This window comes from Pelophylax lessonae (assembly GCF_965119305.1).
Source record: "Pelophylax lessonae genome assembly, chromosome: 6".
NCBI lineage: Eukaryota > Metazoa > Chordata > Amphibia > Anura > Ranidae > Pelophylax > Pelophylax lessonae.
This window is the reverse complement of record NC_138773.1, coordinates 78,697,288-78,719,351: the sequence shown is the minus strand read 5'-3', so window position 1 is coordinate 78,719,351 and position 22,064 is coordinate 78,697,288. Positions and strand designations below refer to the sequence as shown.

At 43.5% G+C, this 22,064-nt stretch overlaps 1 protein-coding gene across 1 annotated transcript in view; it reads right to left on the bottom strand.

The window, feature by feature from the left end:
• SCNN1B (sodium channel epithelial 1 subunit beta) overlaps window positions 1-22,064 on the bottom strand; it is a 148,507-nt gene that overhangs the window by 75,276 nt on the left and 51,167 nt on the right. Inside the window, exons 4-5 of the mRNA XM_082260268.1 lie at window positions 9,535-9,725; window positions 8,257-8,363 (exon numbers count right to left, since the gene is read on the bottom strand). Of these exons, the coding sequence (XP_082116394.1) occupies window positions 8,257-8,363; window positions 9,535-9,725 (298 nt within the window). The remainder of the gene's footprint in view (window positions 1-8,256; window positions 8,364-9,534; window positions 9,726-22,064) is intronic.

The window sequence follows — 22,064 nt, the reverse complement described above, 5'->3', positions numbered from 1 at the left end:
AAAATTCCATACAAATTAGAAATTGCATGTGCTACACAAGTGCCATAAATTGGGCCTTTGCCGTAGGTGGTGCCTGAACACCGTAACCAAGGCCTCGCAGTTACTCTTGCTGGGTGCAGGAACGGGACCTGCTGGTAAGAATTCCATACAAATTTGAAATTGCATGTGCTATACAAGAATGGGGCAAAAATGGGGCCTTTGGTGTTGGTGGTGCCTGAACACCGTAAACCCTCACAGTTAGCGTGGCACAGGGACAGGGCCTGCTGTTAAAAATGACATACAACATTTAAATTGTATGCACCTGTCATACAAGTGCAGAAAAATTTGGCCTTGGGAGTTGGTAGTGACCTAAACCAAAAACATTGTTGGAAGCTAGCAGAATCAAGGTTGAGGCAGCATATACAGTCTTCAAGGAATGGCAGACCCCTAGCAAATTCAATCAGTTACATCAGCATCAGGGGCCTGATAGCTCTTGTTGATCCAGGACTGGTTCATTTGGATAAAAGTTAGCTGGTCAACAGAGTCTGTGGACAGACACACTCTTTTGTCCATCACAAAACCTGCAGCAGCACTGAACGTCTGTTCAGAGAGCATGCTGGAAGCAGGACAGGCCAGTAGCTCCATTGCATATTGAGCAAGTTCTGGCCAGTGGTCCATCCTCAAGACCCAGTAAGCCAGTGGATGCGCAGCTGGAAATGTCTCCAAGTCTGCTCTTGCGCCTAGATAATTATGCATCATATGATGGAGACGCTGGCGATGGTTGCTTAAACCTAACAGCCCTGGGTGCTGCTGAGGACAAAAGAACTGTTTAAAGGCATCGGTCAGCCGGCCGCCTTCTCCACCGCTCCTCCTTTGGCTGAACGATGCCTCAGAAACATGTCCGGAGAATGTTGACCTCCCAGTGTCTGGAAAGGCAGTACATTAATTTTTTTTCAAGGCCTCCTCAAGATGTTTCATCCTCTGCTCCCTCTGCGAAGACAGGATAAGCTCTGCAACTTTACCCTTGTAATGTGGATCAAGAAGGGTTGCCAACCAATAATTATCCCTCTCCTTGATAGCACGAATCCTCGAGTCATTTTGCAGGCTTTGCAGAATCAGGGAGCCCATGCAATGTAAGTTGGAGGAGGCATGAGTTTCTGAGTCCTCTGGGTCACTAAGGATGACATTGTCAGCAGGAGCAACCTCTCTCCAACCACATACAACTCCTGTGGTTTCTGGGGAATCAAAAGCATCCCTTGAAGACTGCTGTATGCTATCCTCTACATCCAGGCTGTCGAAATCCTCATCCTTCTCCTCCTCTTCCTCTTGTGTGTTTTGTGGCCCTGCCGGAATGATATCTGCATAAAGGGGGCCATGTGAGGAAAGGAAGTCCTCCTCTTCCTGCTGCTGTTCTGCCTCAAGTGCCCTGTCCTTGATTCCACGCAGCATGTTCTCCAGCAGGTAGACTAGCGGGATAGTGTCACTGATGCATGCATCATCCTGGCTCACCATCCTTGTGGCCTCCTCAAATCGTGACAGGACGATGCATGCATCCTTAATCAAAAGCCACTGGCGTGGCAAAAAAAGCAAAGCTTCCCTGACCCTGTCCTTGTGCCATACTCGCACAGGTACTGATTGATGGCCCTTTGCTGCGTGTGCAGCCGCTGCAGCATTGCCAACGTTGAGTTCCATCTGGTGGGCATGTCACAAATGAGGCGGTTGGTGGGCAGTTTGAATACCCCTTGAATGTCAGATAAGCGAGCACTGGCATTGAAAAAACGGTGGAAATGGCCACAGACTTTCCTGACCTGCCTCAGGAGATCTTGGAAGCCCCGGTATTTGCTCAAGAAACGCTGCACCACCAGATTCAGAACATGTGCCAAGCATGGAACATGTGTCAAGTGTCCCTGTCGGAGGGCGGAGAGAAGGTTGGTGCCTTTATCGCATACAACCATTCCTGGCTCAAGCTGTCATGGCGTCAACCATCTCTGAGCCTGCCCCTGCAGAGCTGACAGAATCTCTGCACCGGTGTGACTCCTATCCCCTAGACAGACCAACTGAAGCACAGCATAGCATCTTTTAGCCTGACTGCTTGCGTAGCCCCTTGAACGCTTAGGGAGCACTGCTGCTACCGAGGACAATTGAGCAAAAGAGGACATGGAGGAGGATGAGGTGGTGGAGTAGCCAGATGTGGCAGAACCAGCACCAGCTTTTTGGAGGCGTGGTGGCAAAACATGCTGCAACACTGAACCCTGTCCTGCATCCTTCCCAGCTGCCAGCAGAGTTACCCAGTGCGCCATGAAAGAAATGTAACATCCCTGTCCATGCCTGCTGGACCAAGAGTCAGCAGTAATGTGCACCTTCCTGCTAACCGCTTTGTCCAACGAGGCCAAAACACTACCTTCCACATGACGGTAGAGAGCCGGAATGGCCTTACGCAAAAAGGAATGCCTTTTTGGGACCTGCCACTGTGGTGCAGCACATTCCACAAATTTGCAAAAGGGAACCGAGTCTACCAGATGAAAAGGCAGCAACTGTAATGCTAGCAATTTGGCCAAGCTAGCATTGAGACGCTGAGCATGTGGATGGCTGGGACAGTATTTCTTTTGACGGTTCAAATACTGGGGTAGTGAAATTTGTCTGGTGTTCAAATCAAGCGGTGGTGTACTGCTAGCAGATTGGGTGCAAGTCTCTGTGCCACTCATTGCTATACCATCATCCCTCTCAATGCTGGTATTTGAGAAAGCATGAGGTATAGTAGGGTTACAGATCGCAGATGAGGAGCAAGGTGATGTATGCTTGTTTTGATCTGGTGCCTCTTTCAGGTGCTGTTGCCAATGGACTACATGGCAGGTCGTCATTTTTCAAGCATGTGGTGCCCAAGCGGCTGGTGTTATGGCCACGCTTGATTCGCTTTAGACAGATGTTGCAAACAGCAACACTGCAGTCTACTGCACAGATGCTGAAAAAAGCCCACACTAATTAACTTTTTGGAGTCCGCTGGGATTTTGCAGCACCCTGCACCTGTGGAACTCTGTGCTGTGATGCAATAGGTTGGCTACTGGAGCACATCTTGCCTCATTGGAGTTGTGCATCCTCCTCATCCTCCCCCTCCCCCTCCTCCTCCTTCTCTATGCTGTCAGGCACTCAAGTACAGTCAGTGACCTCATTATCCCCTCCCTCCTCGTCACTGGAGCAAACTTGGCAATATGCTTCAGCTGTGGCAACATGATTGCTGGTTTCTTGTCCGTCATTGTCACCCCCCTCTCTCTAGGCTCACGTTATTCCTTTCATCAACCTGGGAACCAACATCACAGCTTTCAATGTCACTGACACTATGATCGAATAGTTCAGGTGACTCCTCCATGCATGATGGTGGGGCGACTGAAAGAGTAGCTGTGGAGAAGGAGCCTGTGGAACGGGCCGCTTTGGCAGCTGCGGTGGAAGGCAAACTACTGGGAGCGTGGGTGTCAGAGGAAGAGGAGGAGCTTATTGATCCACTCCACCAACTCTTCCACATGTTGTGGATGAATAGCACGGGCAGCCCCGGAAATAAAGGACGGGCGTACCCAGCCTGCAGAGGATGCTCTATGTCGACTGTGACCACCACTTTTCACAATGGACATGGAGGCTGCTTGCCCTCTTTTCATGGCCTGTGAGCGTCGGCCTCTCCTTGTCGGCCTTTCAGGCATGATGTTGATACAGATCAATATAGGGTATACGCAACTGACCAATAGATACTCAATGACCTGATATGATGTAATTGATAGCCCTATAGATGAGCTGTGGTGGCTATAGATGTACGCAAGTGACCGATTAAGAATACTCTCACTGATATCTGATGTAATCTATAATCCTATAGATGGATGATCTGTGATCCTTATAGAATGTTCCACAAATGACCAATGAATACTCTGACTGATATCTGAAGTGATCTATAATCAAATAGGTCTGTGAATATTATAGAATGTTGCACAACTGACCAATGAATAATCTGACTGATATCTGAAGTGATCTATAATTAAATAGGTCTGTGAAAATTATAGAATGTTCCACGACTGACCAATGAATAATCTGACTGATATCTCAAAGTGATCTATAATCAAATAGGTCTGTGAATATTATAGAATGTTCCACGACTGACCAATGAATACTCTGAATGATATTTGAACTGATCTATAATCAAAAAGGTCTGTGAATATTATAGAATGTTCTGTGAATATTATAGAATGTTCCACGACTGACCAATGAATGCTCTGAATGATATCTGAACTGATCTATAATGAAATAGGTCTGTGAATATTATAGAATGTTGCAGAAATTGACCGATGAACAATACTCTCACTGGTATCTGAACTGATCTATAATGAAATAGGTCTGTGAATATTATAGAATGTTCCACGACTAACCAATGAATACTCTGAATGATATCTGAACTGATCTATAATCAAAAAGGTCTGTGAATATTATAGAATGTTCTGTGAATATTATAGAATGTTCCACGACTGACCAATGAATGCTCTGAATGATATCTGAACTGATCTATAATGAAATAGGTCTGTGAATATTATAGAATGTTCCACGACTGACCAATGAATACTCTGAATGATATCTGAACTGATCTATAATCAAAAAGGTCTGTGAATATTATAGAATGTTCTGTGAATATTATAGAATGTTCCACGACTGACCAATGAATACTCTGAATGATATCTGAACTGATCTATAATGAAATAGGTCTGTGAATATTATAGAATGTTGCAGAAACTGACCGATGAACAATACTCTCACTGGTATCTGAACTGATCTATAATCAAATAGGTCTGTGAATATTATAGAATGTTACAGTAACTGACCGATGAACAATACTCTGACTGGTATCTGAACTGATCAATAATCAAATAGGTCTGTGAATATTATAGAATTTTGCAGAAACTGACCGATGAACAATATTCTGACTGGTATCTGAACTGATGTATAATCAAATAGGTCTGTGAATATTATAGAATGTTGCAGAAACTGACCGATGAACAATACTCTGACTGGTATCTGATGTAAAGAAAGAAATCTCTCCCTACCTCACACAGGAACCTGGCCCTCCCTACACTGCTACTTACTCACTGGCACTATACTGTCTGATATGATGTAAAGAAAGAAATCTCTCCCTACCTCACACACGTACCTGGCCCTCCCTACACTGCTAGGAATGTCTCTCTGCACTGTCTGACTCCAAAAGAAACGACTCCCTCCCTGCCTCAATCACATGCCTGTCCCTGTCTCATCACCTGCACAATGGCTCTACATGCTGCAGCTGCGCGAGCAGCCTTTATGTAATGTGGGGCGTGTACTTTGCCTCTGAGCCATGATTGGCTAAAGGCAGCCTGCATTTAGTCCAATCATGGCAGAGATAATTTGATTGGCCAAAGCATGAGGTCAGGGTGCATGCTTTGGCCAATTACATAACTATATGGGAAGCTTGAATTTCCCACGAAGAAGCACGTTTGTTCGTCATTCGACGAACGATCGAATTAGCGATGTTCGAGTCGAACTTACCTTTGACTTGAATTTGAAGCTCATCCCTAATCAATAGTGAAGGCATAAATACATTTTGGGCACTACCAGCAGCAGGAAAGAGAGGAAACCTTGTGTTAAAAGCAGTTGTTTCTGGATCCTACCCAATGCCCAAATTTTATTTTCTAAATGTTAGTAACTTTATATTCAACAATTATATTCATTGTAGTGTATAAATGTGTTTTTATGGCTTTTTCTTTTTTTATTTATAGTTTGAGAACTTTTTTTAGTTTTTGATGGCATGGCAACTGGCAAAGGATTAGAGCTATCTGGGACTCTGTTAGAAAGACTTTTTCTTCACTTCCAGTCCCAGGGACAACACTTTTTACTTGATGGGAAGGGAAGGAAACTTTCCCAAAGCAACTTTATTCATAAACTAAACTCCTACCCCTCCCCCTTCCCCCACCCTTTGACTCTTTCCCCCAACTAATCGCCTCATCCAAACAAACTGCCTAGTTGACATAGACAATTTCTAATAGCTGTCTAGTGGTGGGCTGCTTTCAGGATCCGGGAAATGGCAGAGATGTGCTGACATCACGAAGAGGTTCCTGGTGGTCATGGGCACAAACCACAACACCGCATCCATCACCATCAATTGTCACTCCTGAAAGTGGCACCGGTGAAGGACATGGACAGCAATGTCCAAAAAAGGCTTCAGGAGGTCTATGATGAATGAATGAGAGGGGGTAGGAGGGGGTAAAGCTTTGCCCACAGATGGGCTTTAAGCTAAAGTACTCCTCTTTACTCCTTAAACTCTAGTAAACTAACCCAAATATAACTAAACAGGGCCGGTGTTAGAAATCATGGGGCCCCCTACAGCCTACCTGATGAGGCCCCCCTCGACCCTGCCCCCTAACCCCTCTTCTGACCTGCCCACCCACCTTGAAAAAAATTGCACATGCCTTTGAGATGGCGACAAACTACAGTACCTAATATTCTCCATTAGGTTTTATAGATAATTTGAGACTTTAATGTCAGCAGTTGTTGATCTTGTAGGTTGAATGATTCAGAAAATCTACAAATCTGGGTTTGTAATGCAACGCCATAAAAATAGTACAGCTAGCAATAAACATGTGAAACTTGAATTAAAAAAATGGTTAAAAATATACCTACATAATTATACTATATTTTTTTTTAAATCCTTTAAAATGTTTCTAGCTGAGAAATGCGTTGAACTACCCCTACTCCACTGAATTATCACTACCTGTTATGGAAACGTACATTTTATGCAACATCTTTTGTACTTAAAGTGGAACTGAATTTTAAAAGCGAAGATTTTTCATGATATAGAGAACATTCAGAAATATCACTTGTCCCTAAACAGTACCCCACAATATTTACCCTTTTCCTTTAATTTCTCCTGTAAGATGGCACTATCCTTCCTGGTATGTCAAGTTGCCTAGGCAGAATCGTAGTATATCTGTATTGTAAGATCTAATGCTTCTGACTGCTAGTCTCACGAGATTTGAAGTGAGTTTTGGTGCTGCTCACTGTTCTCCTTGCTGGAGGTTTGGCATGAGGAAGCAAAGCCCTGTCTCTACCAAGATGGCCAACTCCACACAGAGACAGTAAAGAACACGGCATGGTAAGTAATGAGGGAAAGAACAGCTGCAGGGAGACCACTGCCTGCCTTTTTGTTGGGAATAACTTCCAGAGTTCAGTTCCTCTTTAGGAATGATTCAACTGATATTATATTTCTATAGCTGGTAATGGGTAGTCAAAGCATATGAAGGTACATGATGTATAGTCCAATTAATTTATTCAAATTACTTTTTAGGTTGGATAATTATATGTGTTTTCAAAGTTTTCTTGATATTCGGTAAAAACTATATTCTTCACACCATTGGTTATATTGTTAAAGCTGTCTTTCCCAATCTGTAAAAAATCTTTGTACATTTGTACGATGGTGATACTGTGGCTAACCACCAATTTAATGTATTCTAAACTAAAATCCCCAAAACATGCACTATATAATTACATTCCTTTATTATAATGTTCTTAACTTACATAGTACAGTTTCGTAGGCCTGTAATTATTTACCAATGAATTACTATCTTTGTGAGTCATCTTCTGGATAGCACAACAATTTATATATAAGTATCAAGCACATGGTGATCTGTCCGATTCAGAGGTGACAACACCCAGGTGTTTAGATGCCTCGCCTCATTGGTATAATCAATGATCCCAATGCTGTGAACATCATCATTTGTTATAGGGAAATTGATATAAATATAAGGCTAAATACAGTATATTTTTTTTCAGTACAGTTTTGGTGAATTTAGAATACATCTCAGCATGGGGGCAGGGTGGCAATTATATGCTTCCTCTAAAGTTTTGGCTGTACTTCTTAATTTTTTTTTATAGTGTTCCTCACTTTAATTTCCAGTGACAATGGTCACCAGGACTAATATAGAGGGTGACTCTTCCCTACTTAATCCAAAACTTTATAAAAATGGGGGTGAGCCACAAGGTCTGTTATGATGCTGACTACTGTAGCTACCACTTGAACCCCCTTCCCTATGAAGCTCTTGATGTACTGAGGTTCTCTTTTTTTGTGTGTGTGTGTGTGTGTGTGTGTGTGTGTGGAAATATGGGTCTATGCCAGCTGTACATCTTGCCCTGGGTTTGTACTATGTATCATGGCTGCTTTTTTTTCTTCCAGTTCAGCCTGATATTTTATCATTTAATACACTGATATTCACGTACCAAAATCAGCTCCCGGGTTAGCAGATTCTAACAGCTCCTGACCTTCTTGACCCCAGTTAAAGATGTAACAATTTCCATAATCTTGGTGGAAAATATGGGTGAAATTCCTGAAAAAAAGAGCATGGAGTTTTATTTTCTTTTTATATTTCTATTTTCTATTTCAGTTTTTAATCACTTATGTTCCCTTTACCCATCTTGTGTTTCACTGTGTTATTGGGTTTAGATAAGGTTTGAACTGCTGCAGTAAAAACAATAAGGGTTTCAGCAATAAACATGATTTGTATGGAAGCTTACAATACATAACATTCAAAGTAGTGCGGGTGTATTCTACCATCAATGTAAATAAGTCATATTTACATTTTTTAAAATGATTCTCTATCTAAAGTGGTTATAAAAATCTAGTGAAAGCCAGTTTCAGCTATGTATTCAGTCTGAGAATTTCTATCCACCTTTCAGTAACACTGAGTAAGTCGTAAGTTTCCGGGAAAAAAAAAACACTTTTACAGCACCTTTATTAGCTTGCTGTCAGAATTTAAAAGAAAATTTGCCAACACATGTAATGTGGCATTATCTGTACTTGGCCCATGAACACCCTTTTTTCTTAATAAAACTGCTTATGTGCACCCTGGAAACCCACAAGCCCAGATGGATGGCACATGTAAATCTCAACGTAGTTAAGGGTTTGGAAACCTCTCTGCACCCTGCGAGGGGGCTACTCGCTATAGGTTATTCTGAGGGGTGGAGAGGCACATACTTTGAATGGTGGGAAGCATGAGACATGTTGTCACCATTTGATTTTAGCTGGGTTATGTTTACTGTAGTGTTCACCTGGATAAATGAAGAGTTCCAACACTAAAGTGCACCATTTAAAAAAAAAATGTAGGCAATAATTCAGCATTTATAAAGACTGATGCTTTTTTTTTCTTCATTGCCTCTGCTTTAATTAAACCTTGGGAAAAAGAAAAAAAGAAAATGGTGATACCTTTAAATTTCATCAAATGTTCCAGAAGCTTCTGCTCTAGCAGCAAGACATGCTGAATTTTATCGTTTCTAACCGTCTGAAAAATATAACATTGTCTGACCTCATCTAAACGGCATGGGGTTTTGCCATTTAGGCAAACGAAGAGCGGTGGTTGGCTGATCAGGGAATGGAGGGTTAGATCAGAAGCATACTATAGGTCCAAATGTATAATCATCCCAATAGAAATGTTAAATAACTTCTCTGGAAGCAATTGTGGTACCCCACCAGTACTTTCTTGGCTCCCTATGATTTCGTACCTGTAACTGCACGGCTGTCCTCCAAACATGCAGGTAAGAATCATGTCCTCTGCCTGGTAGCCCATTTTAACCTTTTCATCTTCTGGTATTTGGGAAAAGATGCTGGAAAACTGAAGTAGGTACCAATCTTTAATAGCTTGGACACCACTTGTAAAATTACGATAGCTGCACTGCGTCCCATTGTTAGTGCACTGTAGGGAAAAAGTCAAAGGGGGAAAATACTATATGAGACATACAGACCTGGATTTTAGAGATAAAAGTACACACTGCTGTCCTTATTAGCTTTTGAAGAAGACAGCTGAACAAAGTTGGCCATAGATGGATCCCCTCTGAACCGGCTGAATTTTGATCAGTGTGTGGCCATCCCTGTTCAACAAAAGTCAATTATTAGTTTGACTTCTGTGAAATGGACAAGCCACTGTCAGAAAACAATGTCCCGGCGGCATAAAAACCTACACGCACAGGTTTGGTGAAGCTCCATAATGAAAGTGGGAGAATAGAAAATCTCACAGGAGCAAAGTATGAGTATTACAAGGCAGAGGCAATGTCTAATGGTTGTTAGAGATGAGCTTTGGTTTGGCCTGAACTCAGAAAGCTGCTGTTAGTGCCAGCCCTTTTCCCCACCCGCACCTGCACATACACAAAAGAGGTGGGGATGCTCATGATTTTATTGACCTAACATGGACATATTAGGTCAATGTCATTAATCAAGTACCATGGGGCTATATCAGGTTAATGATGTCACAAGCATCCCCGCCCCTTAATGTAAGTACAGATCTGTAGCTGATTTGCCTGACAATTACAGCTTACTTTTGGGTTCAGCTGAATTTTGGTTTCAGATCAAATCCAAGTTCATCACTAATGGTAGCAATACATGCTGTGTATAAACAATGTCTACCTACAAAGATATACAGTATATTGCAACAAACTGCACAACCTTGTGATGGAACCTGCAATCCCATTGTGACAAAATCACTCTGCATAAAAGTGGCTTTCCAATTTCTGGCTGCTGTTCTGATTGCTTGAGAATGGCTGTACTGTGCCTTTATGCACAGTGATCGATTGCTTCGGATTATATGGCTCTGATGAGACTAGCACTCTGTGTCAGGAGGATGTGTCACCTGCCATTGTAGACTTCATAGCTAGGAACTAGGAGACAGAACATTTATTGGCCTTATACTGTGTAATTACAAGATGGATTGATCTCGCCGTTTTGATCCACCCCTCACAAAGTTTCTTCAAACAACTGCTACACAGCCTAAAATTTTCACAATGACATCATCCTCTTAAAAGTGCTTTCATCATTCTTGTAAAAACAGGCTGAATTATGACTTGGTGGAGTTATGGTTGTAACTAAGATTACACCAAGCTGTCCAGGAAGCACTATCTTCTACCTTACTAATACACATCTGTTTCTGAAGTGTCCCTATAAACTCAAAGAAAGACAAAAACATTCATGGAGTTGCATGGTATTTACCCTTCTTACAGTCAGGACACCTACATACATACCAGGTGCCTCAAAATTAACTCTTACAGTTATTTTTCATTAGAAAGTAACCACTGCTTAGCCACAGAGTAGAAAAGCCTGGCCCTTGCTCTATGTAGAGAAGTGGTGGTCTCTCTGCAGAGATCTAACACACTCTCTGCTGAGTCAGACCTATAGCTCTCCAATAAGCAAAGTTTGTGTTCTCTCCTCATTTGAGAATTCCAATTCTAAATCAGTGGGTGGCATGTTGGTCTTTTGCAGAGAGACCAATGCTTTCATATAGAGAACCAGGACTGCATGCTGGCAGGGATTAGCATTTTTTTTATAGGTGTGCACAGCCTATTGCATTAGGGCATGCACCCCAAAGCCAAGGTGAATGGTGGGTGTGGCCAAATTGTGGTTTCAGTGGGAGGGGCTTAAAGGGTCATGGTTAAAACAAAAGCCTTCCTGTACCCATAAAATATGCTTCTGGTTTTCCCTGCCCCCAGTAGGATGATGCCTTATGGTTTACATGGTTGCACTGCAGTGTACCTGCAGTTTCCATGTTGGTTAGTTGTACTTTGCTATACTTCTATTATGTCCTGTGCTTTCTAAAAACAAAAATTAAAAAAGGTGTTTTTTTGTGCACTTTCAGAAAGCGCATCAAAACCATGGGACATAATAGAAGTCTATGGCCAAGTGCAGCTAACCCACATAAAAGCCGCAGGTACACTACCCTGGACCCTTGGTGTGGGAAAACTGCACAACATTAGTTTGAAAGCCAAACTGATCGTTTATTATTACTGACCCCTGAACTCTCTGTCAATTAATACTGACCCCTGAACTCTGCCTCACTTACTACTGACCCCTGAACTCTGCCTCACTTACTACTAACCTCTGAACTCCACCTCACTCATAACTGACCCCTGGATTCTGATTTACCTACTACTCCAATTCACTTACTACTGACCTCTGAACCCTGAACTCTGTCTCACTTACTGCTGAAGTCTCCCTCAACCTACTACTGACTCCTGAACTCCACCTCACCTACTACTGATCCCTGAACTCCGGCTCACTTACTACTTACCTCTGAACTCCACCTCACTTACTACTGACCTCTGAACTCCACCTCACTTACTACTGATCCCTGAACTCCACCTCACTTACTACTGACCTCTGAACTCCACCTCACCTACTACTGATCCCTGAACTCCGGCTCACTTACTACTTACCTCTGAACTCCACCTCACTTACTACTGACCTCTGAATTCCACCTCACTTACTACTGACTTCTGAGGTCTGTGTCACTTACTACAGAGTAGAAAGAGGTCAATAGTGACACAGAGTACAGAAGTGACCCTCTCTCTCTCATTCCTTACTATTGATCCCTGAACTCCAGTTCACTTACTACTGATCCCTGAACTCCTGCTCACTTACTACTTACCACTGAACTCCACCTCACTTACTACTGACCTCTGAATTCCACCTCACTTACTACTGACTTCTGAGGTCTGTGTCACTTACTACAGAGTAGAAAGAGGTCAATAGTGACACAGAGTACAGAAGTGACCCTCTCTCTCTCATTCCTTACTATTGATCCCTGAACTCCAGTTCACTTACTACTGACCACTGAACTCTGCCTCACTTACTTCTGACCCCTGAACTTCGATTCACTTACTACTGATCACTGAACTCCAGTTCATTTACTATTGACCTCTGAACTCTGCTTCACTTACTTCTGACTCCTGAACTCCACCTCATTCATTACTGACCCCTGAACTCTGAATCACCAAATTCTGATCCCTGAACTTCAGTTCACTTACTACTGACCTCTGAACCCTGCCTCACTTACTTCTGACCCCTGAACTCTGCCTCACCTACTACTGACCCCTGAACTCTGCCTCACTTACTTCTGACCCCTGAACTTCAATTCACTTACTACTAATCCCTGAACTCCAGTTCACTTACTACTGACCCCTGAATGCCATCTCACTTACTACTGACCCCTGAACGCCATCTCACTTACTACTGACCTCTGAACTCTTCCTTGCTTACTACTGACCCCTGAACTCCCCCTCACTTACTATTGATCCCTTAACTCTGTCCCACTTACTACTGACCCCTGAACTTTGCCTCACTTACTACTGACCCCTAAACTCCACCTCATTTACTACTAATCCCTGAACTCTGGCTCACTTACAACTAACCTTTGAACTCTACCTCACTTACTACTGACCTCTGAACTCCACCTCACTTACTACTGACTTCTGAGGTCTGTGTCGCTTACTACAGAGTAGAGAGGTCAATAGTGACACAGCGTACAGAAGTAAATTACCCTCTCTCTCTCATTCCTGCACTTCTTACCTCTGTTCTCCTTCTCCCTGGACTTTTCATAGTACTCAGGGTACTGCAGTTCTGGCTCCACATAGCCCTGCCTTCTGGACCTAAGAATAGGAGAAGGGGGAGAGATGGAGGTATACTGTGTAATGTGAAAAGTTCAGGGAGAAGAACAGAAGTCATTCCTCTTTCTGTGTCTCCCCTACAGCTGCATGGTCACAGGCAGCTAGCGGGAAATGCTGTTTATCTTGCGGAGGGGCAGGTACTAAAGGACAGCCTTAAGAGTAGAGGGCGAGGCTATGATTGTCTGTGATTGGCTTATAGACCTGCCCCCACTGCTGCGCCGGCTTTAGCACTCACCCCTTACCTGTATAAAGCCAATCACAATAAATCAAATCCCCACCTCCCTACTTTCTGTGCCACCCATTAGTACCCACACCCTCCCCAACATAGGCAAACAACGTTTCCTCTGTAACTACCTATGAGAAGCACAGCTGCAGGGGAGACACAGAAGAAAGTTTCTCTGGAGCCAGGTGCTCCAACATGGAGCATGTTCCACCACTGGGACCCGGCAGTTAGGAGGCATGCGCGTGGGTTGATTAGGGTGTGCCCACGCACACCCGGCACACCCTGTGCACACGCCTATGGCATTTTTACATAGGCTACTTTCTAATTAAAGGGAGTTGTAGGATTAAGGCAGTGCTCTGTTACATTAGCGTTGCCCTCTGAAGAGCCATCCATGGTAGATTGCTTTTAAAAGGGCATTTGACAGACAACTGGGAGGCATTATGTCACTTTCTTCACTGCCTGTTTTAACCCCTAAAATCCTTCACCACCATTCTGCAGCTGCATGCAGTTGCGGGGAGGTTGAAGAACAGCCCTATTCACTTGATTGGGCTGCGTTTGGCAGGTGGTACTGCCTGCTGAATATGACAGGAGGTGTCATTATTGCCGCTGCATGTGTACACCCCTGTCCAGTCGCCTTTGAAGCTTAAGGAAGGGCAGTAAAAATGTGGGCCATCCACCTGTATTTAAGCCCTGCAAAACTGCCAGGGTAAACTTTAAAATAGATTGCAGATATGGTATATCTTTACACAGTTGCATTGATCTAGAAACACCACCAACCCCGCCTCTCCTCCTTGTCCAATCAGAGAATGCTTTGCATTCATTCAGAACATGAAAAGCATTCTTTGAATGACACCCATGCTGAGCAGGGCCGCTGATGGGGGGGGGGGTCCACCGGTCCTCCTTTAGGGAGCAGAAAAGGAATAATGCCTTCTGTGTCACTCACTCAGCAACTGAAAGCTGGTTTCTCTCCCTCTCCCCCCTGCTGGCTTTCAGTTGCTGGGTGAGAGACACAGTGGGCCGGATTTAGGGGGTGCTGGAGTGGGTTATGCTCACCCAGATTTCAGTTCTGCCCCCCCCCCCAGGCTGGCCACTGCTAAGCTCTTTCCCTGCCCCCACTCCCGCTCCTGCCCGCATTCACAGCCGGGACAAGGAGATAAGAGGATGGAGCAGAGAGAAGAGGCAGAGAGGAAAGAGCCAGAAGGGAGGTGCGCTGTGTTGTGCTCTCCCTCCTGTCAGAAGAGTGTTCATCTATACAACACATGAGACACAATTGCTTTTACTGTAGATTGCATTCAACTGCACACACACACAGTTTGATTGCCACCCCCATCCACATTTCCTGCTGCCTAGAGGTGAGCAGCCCTTGGAGGAGACGGGGGGGGGGGGGGAGGTGAGCAATCTTCTGACAGGAGGGAGAGCACAACACAGCACAACTCCTCCTGCCTTTTAGTGGCTTCCTCTTGTAAGTTGTGGGAGGGGGGTGGGGGGCTATCTGTGTTGAGAAATGTAATGGGGATTTGGGGGGGGGGGGGGTTGTGCTAGAAAGAAAGATTGGGGGGGATATGTGATGGAAGGAAGAATGGGGGGGGGGGAGGTGATATGTGCTAAGAGAAGGATTTAGGGGGGGGTTGAACCATGAGAGGGGATGTTTGAGCTAGGAGGGGATAGGGGATTAGTGCTGGGGGGGGATTTGGGTATGGAGGAAGAATTTGTACTGGGAATGGTAATTTAGAGGGGATGGATGGGATTTTGTGCCAGGAGGTGGTAGGGGAATTTGGGCTAATAGGAGAGATTGGGGGGGGGGATTTGGGGGAGAACATTTGTGCTAGGATACAAAGTTTGAGAAGAAAGGGGATGTGTGCTAGGAGGGAGAATTAAGGTTGGATTTGAGCTGGGAGGAGAGATTGGAACTGGGAGTTGGTGGAATATGTGCATAATTGTTTGGGGAGAATTTTGGCTTGAAGATGGAATTTATGTTTTTTAATGTATGACGGAATGTTTGTGTCCCCTAATAATGATTTTCTTGTATTTTTTGTGAAAATATAGTTGTGACGTTTTCTCATGGGGGGGAAGGGCAGCGGCCCCTGGGGGGGCGGGGTAATGATGGCGGTCCTTGGGGGGGCGTCAGGTAGGCCCTGTGATTTCTAACAGCGGCACTGAAGCTTAGAGGCTAAACTCCTGTGTTCAGAATGCATCAGGCCAGCCACTTAGCATAGGACCCAGAAGCAAATGGATGCCACTAGAATAGCCACTGTCTTCTTCAGTGATTTCCAGCTTCCAGTATCTTCGTCCAGGTATGGTATACACACTATATTGTCAAAAGTATTAGGATGCCTGACTTTACACACATATGAACTTTAATGGCATCCCAGTCTTAGTCTGTAGGGTACAATATTGAGTTGGCCCACCCTTTGCAGCAATAACAGCTTCAACTCTTCTGGGAAGGCTGTCCACTAGGGTTAGGAGTGTGTTTACTGCAGGCCAGTCAATTTCCTCAACCCCAAACCCGCTCATCCATGTCCTTATGGACTTTGCTTTGTGCACTGATCCAAATCATTTGGTGGAGGGGGGATTACTGGCCTTCACATAGTCTTGACCTCAATCTGATAGAACATCTTTGGGATGAATTAGAGCAGAGATTGTGAGCCAGGCCTGCTCGTCCTCATCAGTGCCTGACCTCACAAATGTGCTTCTGGAAGAATATTCAAACATTCCCGAAGACACACTCCTAAACCTTGTGGACAGCCTTCTCAGGAGAGTTGAAACTGTTATAGCTGTAAAGGGTGGGCCAACTCAATATTGAACCCTAAGAACTAAGACTGGGATGCCATTAAAGTTCATGTGCTTGTAAAGGTAGGCGTCCCAATACTTTTAGTAACATAGTGTACATAGTTATGTTGGTCCAAGCGGGGCCAATGGAACGATGTAAAAATATACCATACTATTTTTATTATTTTTTAATAATTACATTGTTAGATTCAGTTAAAATAATTAGCTAAATCTGTTTTTATATCAGTCTCTATAATCCCCTGCAAAGCAGCACTCTGGAGGAGGGAGAGGCAGCATTAGTAGCCAATCAGGTTCTGCTGCCCACATGTGCTGGTAGGGAGAGAGAAAAGTGAGCAGAGTTGATGACTTATCAGTGTGCGCAGGTGGTAAGGTGACACCACTGAATTCCTTTAACTCTGTGGTGTCACCTGTACTGTTTTGGAGAAGTGTATGAATAACAAGTGTGGCTGGACAGAACTACAAATGGCTTACACGTGTTTAATTTAAATGTATTTAGCTCTTTGATTTAACTTCAGCTTTGAAAATAATACTTCCAATGAATTAGTTGAAGAAAAAAAAATATTTTTTCTGCAACTGTTTCCCAGCAGCAAGCATGTGCTTCCCATAAAGTCGATTACAATGCTGTATGGTAACATTGGAGTATAATTCCACTTTAACCAAACTGACAAGATCAACAAGGGCAGTTGTGCCAACGGGCATTTTATAATACCAAGTAGCAAAAACTTTTAAAGGTTTGCAGTTTCCAGGTAAATACAAGCCAGTTCTGAACCGGTTACAACTACCTCTGTATGAGCGGTATGTCTTGGTTTGTCTCATAAAATTAGATTGTGATGGTTTGTACCATTTCACAGTACTGGCGCTGAAGTGGAAGGCAAATATCAGAAGACTTAAGGGATTACAGAAGACTTTGTAAGACCTGGCATGAGCTCTAAATGTGAATGGCACATGAGATTTATTAGTAGGGAAGGACAAAACTGAGAGTTTTATGCTGTCTAGAAGAAATAAACCTTGAAATGGTTGCATTTTTTTTACACTACCAAAAGTATTGAAAAGACTGTAAAACTATTGATCCATGTATGTACTGCAGTACGGTGGCAATGGTACCCCAACTAAATCAATAGTGGACAACAATCCCACATTGCAGTTTACCATGTTGCAGTCCTTTGGCAGCTTATTCAAAATTAATGGACTGCTTTAAAGCGGAGTTCCATCCAAAAGTGGAACTTCCGCTTTAAGTGCTCCTGACCCCCTGACGTGTCACATTTGACATGTCATTTTTTGGGGAAGGAGCGGGTACCTAGATTTGAAAGGTACCCGCTCCCACTTTCGCTCGGGCTGCCTAGGCGGCTTGATTGGAAGTTCTCTCTCCCTCCCTCCCTGCAATCTTCTAGGACACGTCACAGGTCCCAGAAGATTGCCACTAAGGAAGTGCAGCGCGACTCGCACATCCGCAGTGCGCACCCAGCTGTGAAGTCGGAAAGTGTCCCAGCCGGTTGTCCACACTTGTGATGCCAGCTAAAAGGGGTGAAGGGGGAGAGAACCGGTGCTCCCGCCCTCCGCATCGCTGGATTGTGGGACAGGTGAGTGCGTGTTAATTCAAAGTCAGCAGCTACACTTTTTGTAGCTGCAGACGTTTAATAAACAGAAAACGGCTGGAACTCCACTTTAATGCATTGCACAATAATGCACATGACTAAGCACTTTAATGCACTTTAAAGAGAAATGACAGTATATTTTCTGTGAGAAAACATTTTTGCTTATTGATCAATTAGTTACCCTAAAATACGTTCTGGTATGGCTATTTTAAATATTGTATCTCAAAAATGTATTTGCAAGTGTTGGTGCACACTGGTGTGACTTCTGATGCGACTTGAGTCGAATAACAAAGAAAAACACACTATATTTAATGGTGCTTTAATCTCATCAGTACGATTAAACATGGTGCAACTTTGGAAAAAGTTCCAGGGCTACTTTGCTACTTTGCAATTTACAGTGCAATTTGGCCCTATTGAATATGCAAAGTTGCATCAAAGTCACACTACATAATTGCACTCACGTCAAAAACACATCGCAGCAGTGTGAACCTAGCATTGTTTCTAGTATTTAGCTGCATCCCAGGGAATGTGACCTGTGCTTCTGTATTTCAGGAAAATCATCTGTGCTTCAAAGGAACCTGTTTGGGTGTAAATATAGGAGCTGCCATTGCTGACTCATATTTGTAGGTTCATGGCTTCCATCCTTAAAACCAGTTAGTGATAGCAGATCACATACTATAATCATAACAGGTTCCGTTTAAGGACTTAGTTAGCCTTGTCTATCCATCTATAGATTTGAAGAGGGAGAAAGAAGAAGAAAAGCAGAATTGTGCAGTGAATTAAGCAGGAAGCAGAGTCTGCATATTGTATTTAAAGAGTTACTAAACCCAGGAGCCTGCATTCACTATATCTGGTCTCCCACAGTACACAGAATACTTATCAGCATTATATAGCAGTCTTGTGACTTCTATCAGCAGGGCTTTTTTCAGCAGGAACGCGGGATAACGCAGGCACCTCCAGCACTGAATGTATGTAATAGCAAGGGGTGTGGGGTGTGTTGGTCCTGTTGGAGGGTCTCTTGATGTTAGCTGCTTGTTTGAGGGTCTATTGTCCCTGCTGGGGGATCTATTGTTGCTGGGGGGTCTTATGGTATTGGTAGGGATCTCCTGTTGAGGTAGAGGTCTATTGTTGGCTGATCTATTCATACTGGTTGCTGGGAGAGCCATTGTTGCTACTGGAGGGAGTCTAATGTTGCTGGGGTGGATCTTTTGTTGCTGGGTGAGGTATTTTGTTGTGCATGGGAGGTGGGAAGGGGGTGGAACCAAGGGACAGTGCTCAGAGGTGGGTAGTGGGTGGAGACAGGGGGTGACTCAGAAGAGGGGAGTTCCTGCACCTATTCTCTGAGAAAAAAAGCCCTGTCTATCAGTGTCTGGCAGAGCACTGGTTAAAGCTTGTTGGGGAGTTTCCATTCTCCCCTGATTGTCCTATAAGTTTGCAGGACCCCTGACCCTCTTTCTGTACACTTCTGATTGGCCCTGTGCTGATCACATGCACCTTCCCAAGAAAAAAAAAAAACTCCCTAGCACTAGACATCAAACTGAGCATGTGCAGCGTGTCCCTAAGGTTTTAAATTATTAGGAGATGGTTTGGGGATTGTGGAAGAAGGGGAGGATCAGAGAAGACAGGATCAAGCAGCCTTTTTACACACGCAAAAGATTAAGCCCTTAGGTTCCACATTGAGTATAACAAGCATGATTTACTGCATATACAGTCTGATTTTACTATTGTTGGTTTAGTAACACTTTAAGGTGTTTAAAACATTAACACTCACTGAGGAGATAATATAATTACAATTTATACCAGAAAAATATATACAATTATTATAATTTACAGTTCATTGATACCTTCCTTTAAAGGTTTAGTCCATCTTTTGTATTACTTTTGTAAAAAAATAGTAAATGTAAAAACTAATCTGATATAATAATAACTATGAATTTACTAATCTTTTTAGTGAAGCCTGTAGATCATTGCACCACTGGTCAGTGTATTGCATGCTCAATGCACAGGTTCTTGCATTGTTTTTTTCCCCTAGCCTTTAGGTCTATGTGGAGGTATGGACTGGGCTGAAGGAAGAGCAGCTGCACTGCAAGGGAGGAGGGATTGCCGGCATGGCTCTGCATAGTCCCTCTGCCATGGTGGCAGATGGAACTTGTAGTAATGTAATGTAAACAATTATGAATGGTCTAAGTTCAAAGATAGACAGCATTTTGCAGAATCCAACAGGAAGATGCCCCCTGTGATTTATGTGAAGAGGGAAGTTTGGGTTTTGGGGATGCTGTACGCGATCATGCTACATGTTACTCCCTAAATATGGGTAGGACATTAAATATGGGCTAAAAAGTAGACTTTAATATGTTAAGCTGGCATCTGAACAGGGTCTTAATGGCCTAATTGCAAGACCAGTATGAGCTCAAAATGGACAGACTACTGTATGTGACCAATGTCATCAGTGTTCTGATGTCTACTGAAAAGAAAAGTGTATCCCAAGCTTATATAGTACTGACAAATGTAGAGCCTTAGAGGGTACTTTGAGCCATTCCAGTTGGTCCATACCACGGAAGTAGCTTCCCCACCAAAATCACATACACATATTCAAGGGCCAGTTGGGTAGAAGCCGAAATGTTGTCCGATGAAACCCACAAAAACTCTTTCTGAGCAAACTCTATATATTAATGTGCCTCTCATGAACCAGCAAATACTACATTTTAGGGCAGGAGAGCCAATCATCAGACTGCCAAAATGTTAATATTTACATTCTGAAGGCATGATTGAAGCCAGCAAACCCCCAAATTATGTAAGCTGCATGTTTCCAACATTCCAGGTGAGAGTTAACCTCCATACAAGTTACCAAATAAATCTTAACCTATGAAGGATAGACACAACTCCTTCTGACTGCTGAAAGCTAAGAATCAGGGATGAGCTATGGTTTGGTCCCAACTCAGTTTGGTCTAAAACCAGAAGTTAGCTGTATTGTTGGGCCAATGGGCTGTGGGTGGGAGATTACTGTTGAATACAGAATTGTATTTTGTGCAACAACTACTGTACATCAATATTTAGTAGGGATATATTCTTTATCCAGTAGATGGCAGTGTTTATAAGTTTGTAACTGCATCTATGGTTAAACTCTATGTCTTTTCTCTGTATAATAAAGTTTCCTGTTTCCTGTCTGCAGTTAAGCAGCAAAGCCCACGTGGACTTTGCACTGTCTGTTTGTTCTGTAGGGCTATATGCAGAATTTCTAACAATTACATTGGCCATGGGGATGCCATGTAGCCATATTTTTGGGTGAACTGGGTTCAGACTGAGTTTGCATCTAAATCCAACTCATTCTAACTGGGAAGGTATAATTGCAACTCCAGGCTTAGAAATCTCTTGGCAGGTAAAACAGTAAACATCTTTGTATTTCAACATTAGATTTGGCTGTCTGCCCAAAGTTCTACTTTTAGCTGACAAGGTAGAATGAGTGTAGGTTTTCTTTAAACGAGACTGGCCAAAGTCAAGTGGAAACAGGACTATGTTTCTGAATTAGGATTGGTTCAAAACCCTAAATAGGTTTTGTTTACATATTTTTTTCAAAAGTTGAGAGGTATGCTGCAGAAATCAGAGAAGAGGGTGGGAGAAGCAGCACAAGCAGCCCATCAGGTGTGCTGCAGTGCAAGAAGCCTGCTGACAGGAGGAGAGAGCAAAGTGACAGAAGATAGGTTAAAGGAGTTGTAAAGGCAGAAGTTTTTTATCTTAATGCATTCTATACATTAAGATAAAAAACCTTCTGTGTGCAGCAGCGCCCCACAGCCTTCCTAATACTTACCTGAGCTCCCTCTAGATCCAGCGATGTTGCAGGAATGTCTCGGCTGCCCGGGACTCCCCTCCGCATTTGCTGAGACAGCAGCGCATGGCCATTGGCTCCCACTGCTGTCGATCAAAATCAGTCAGCCAATGAGGAAAGAAAGGTTGCGGGGACGGGCCAGGGCTCTGTGTCTGAATGGACACACATA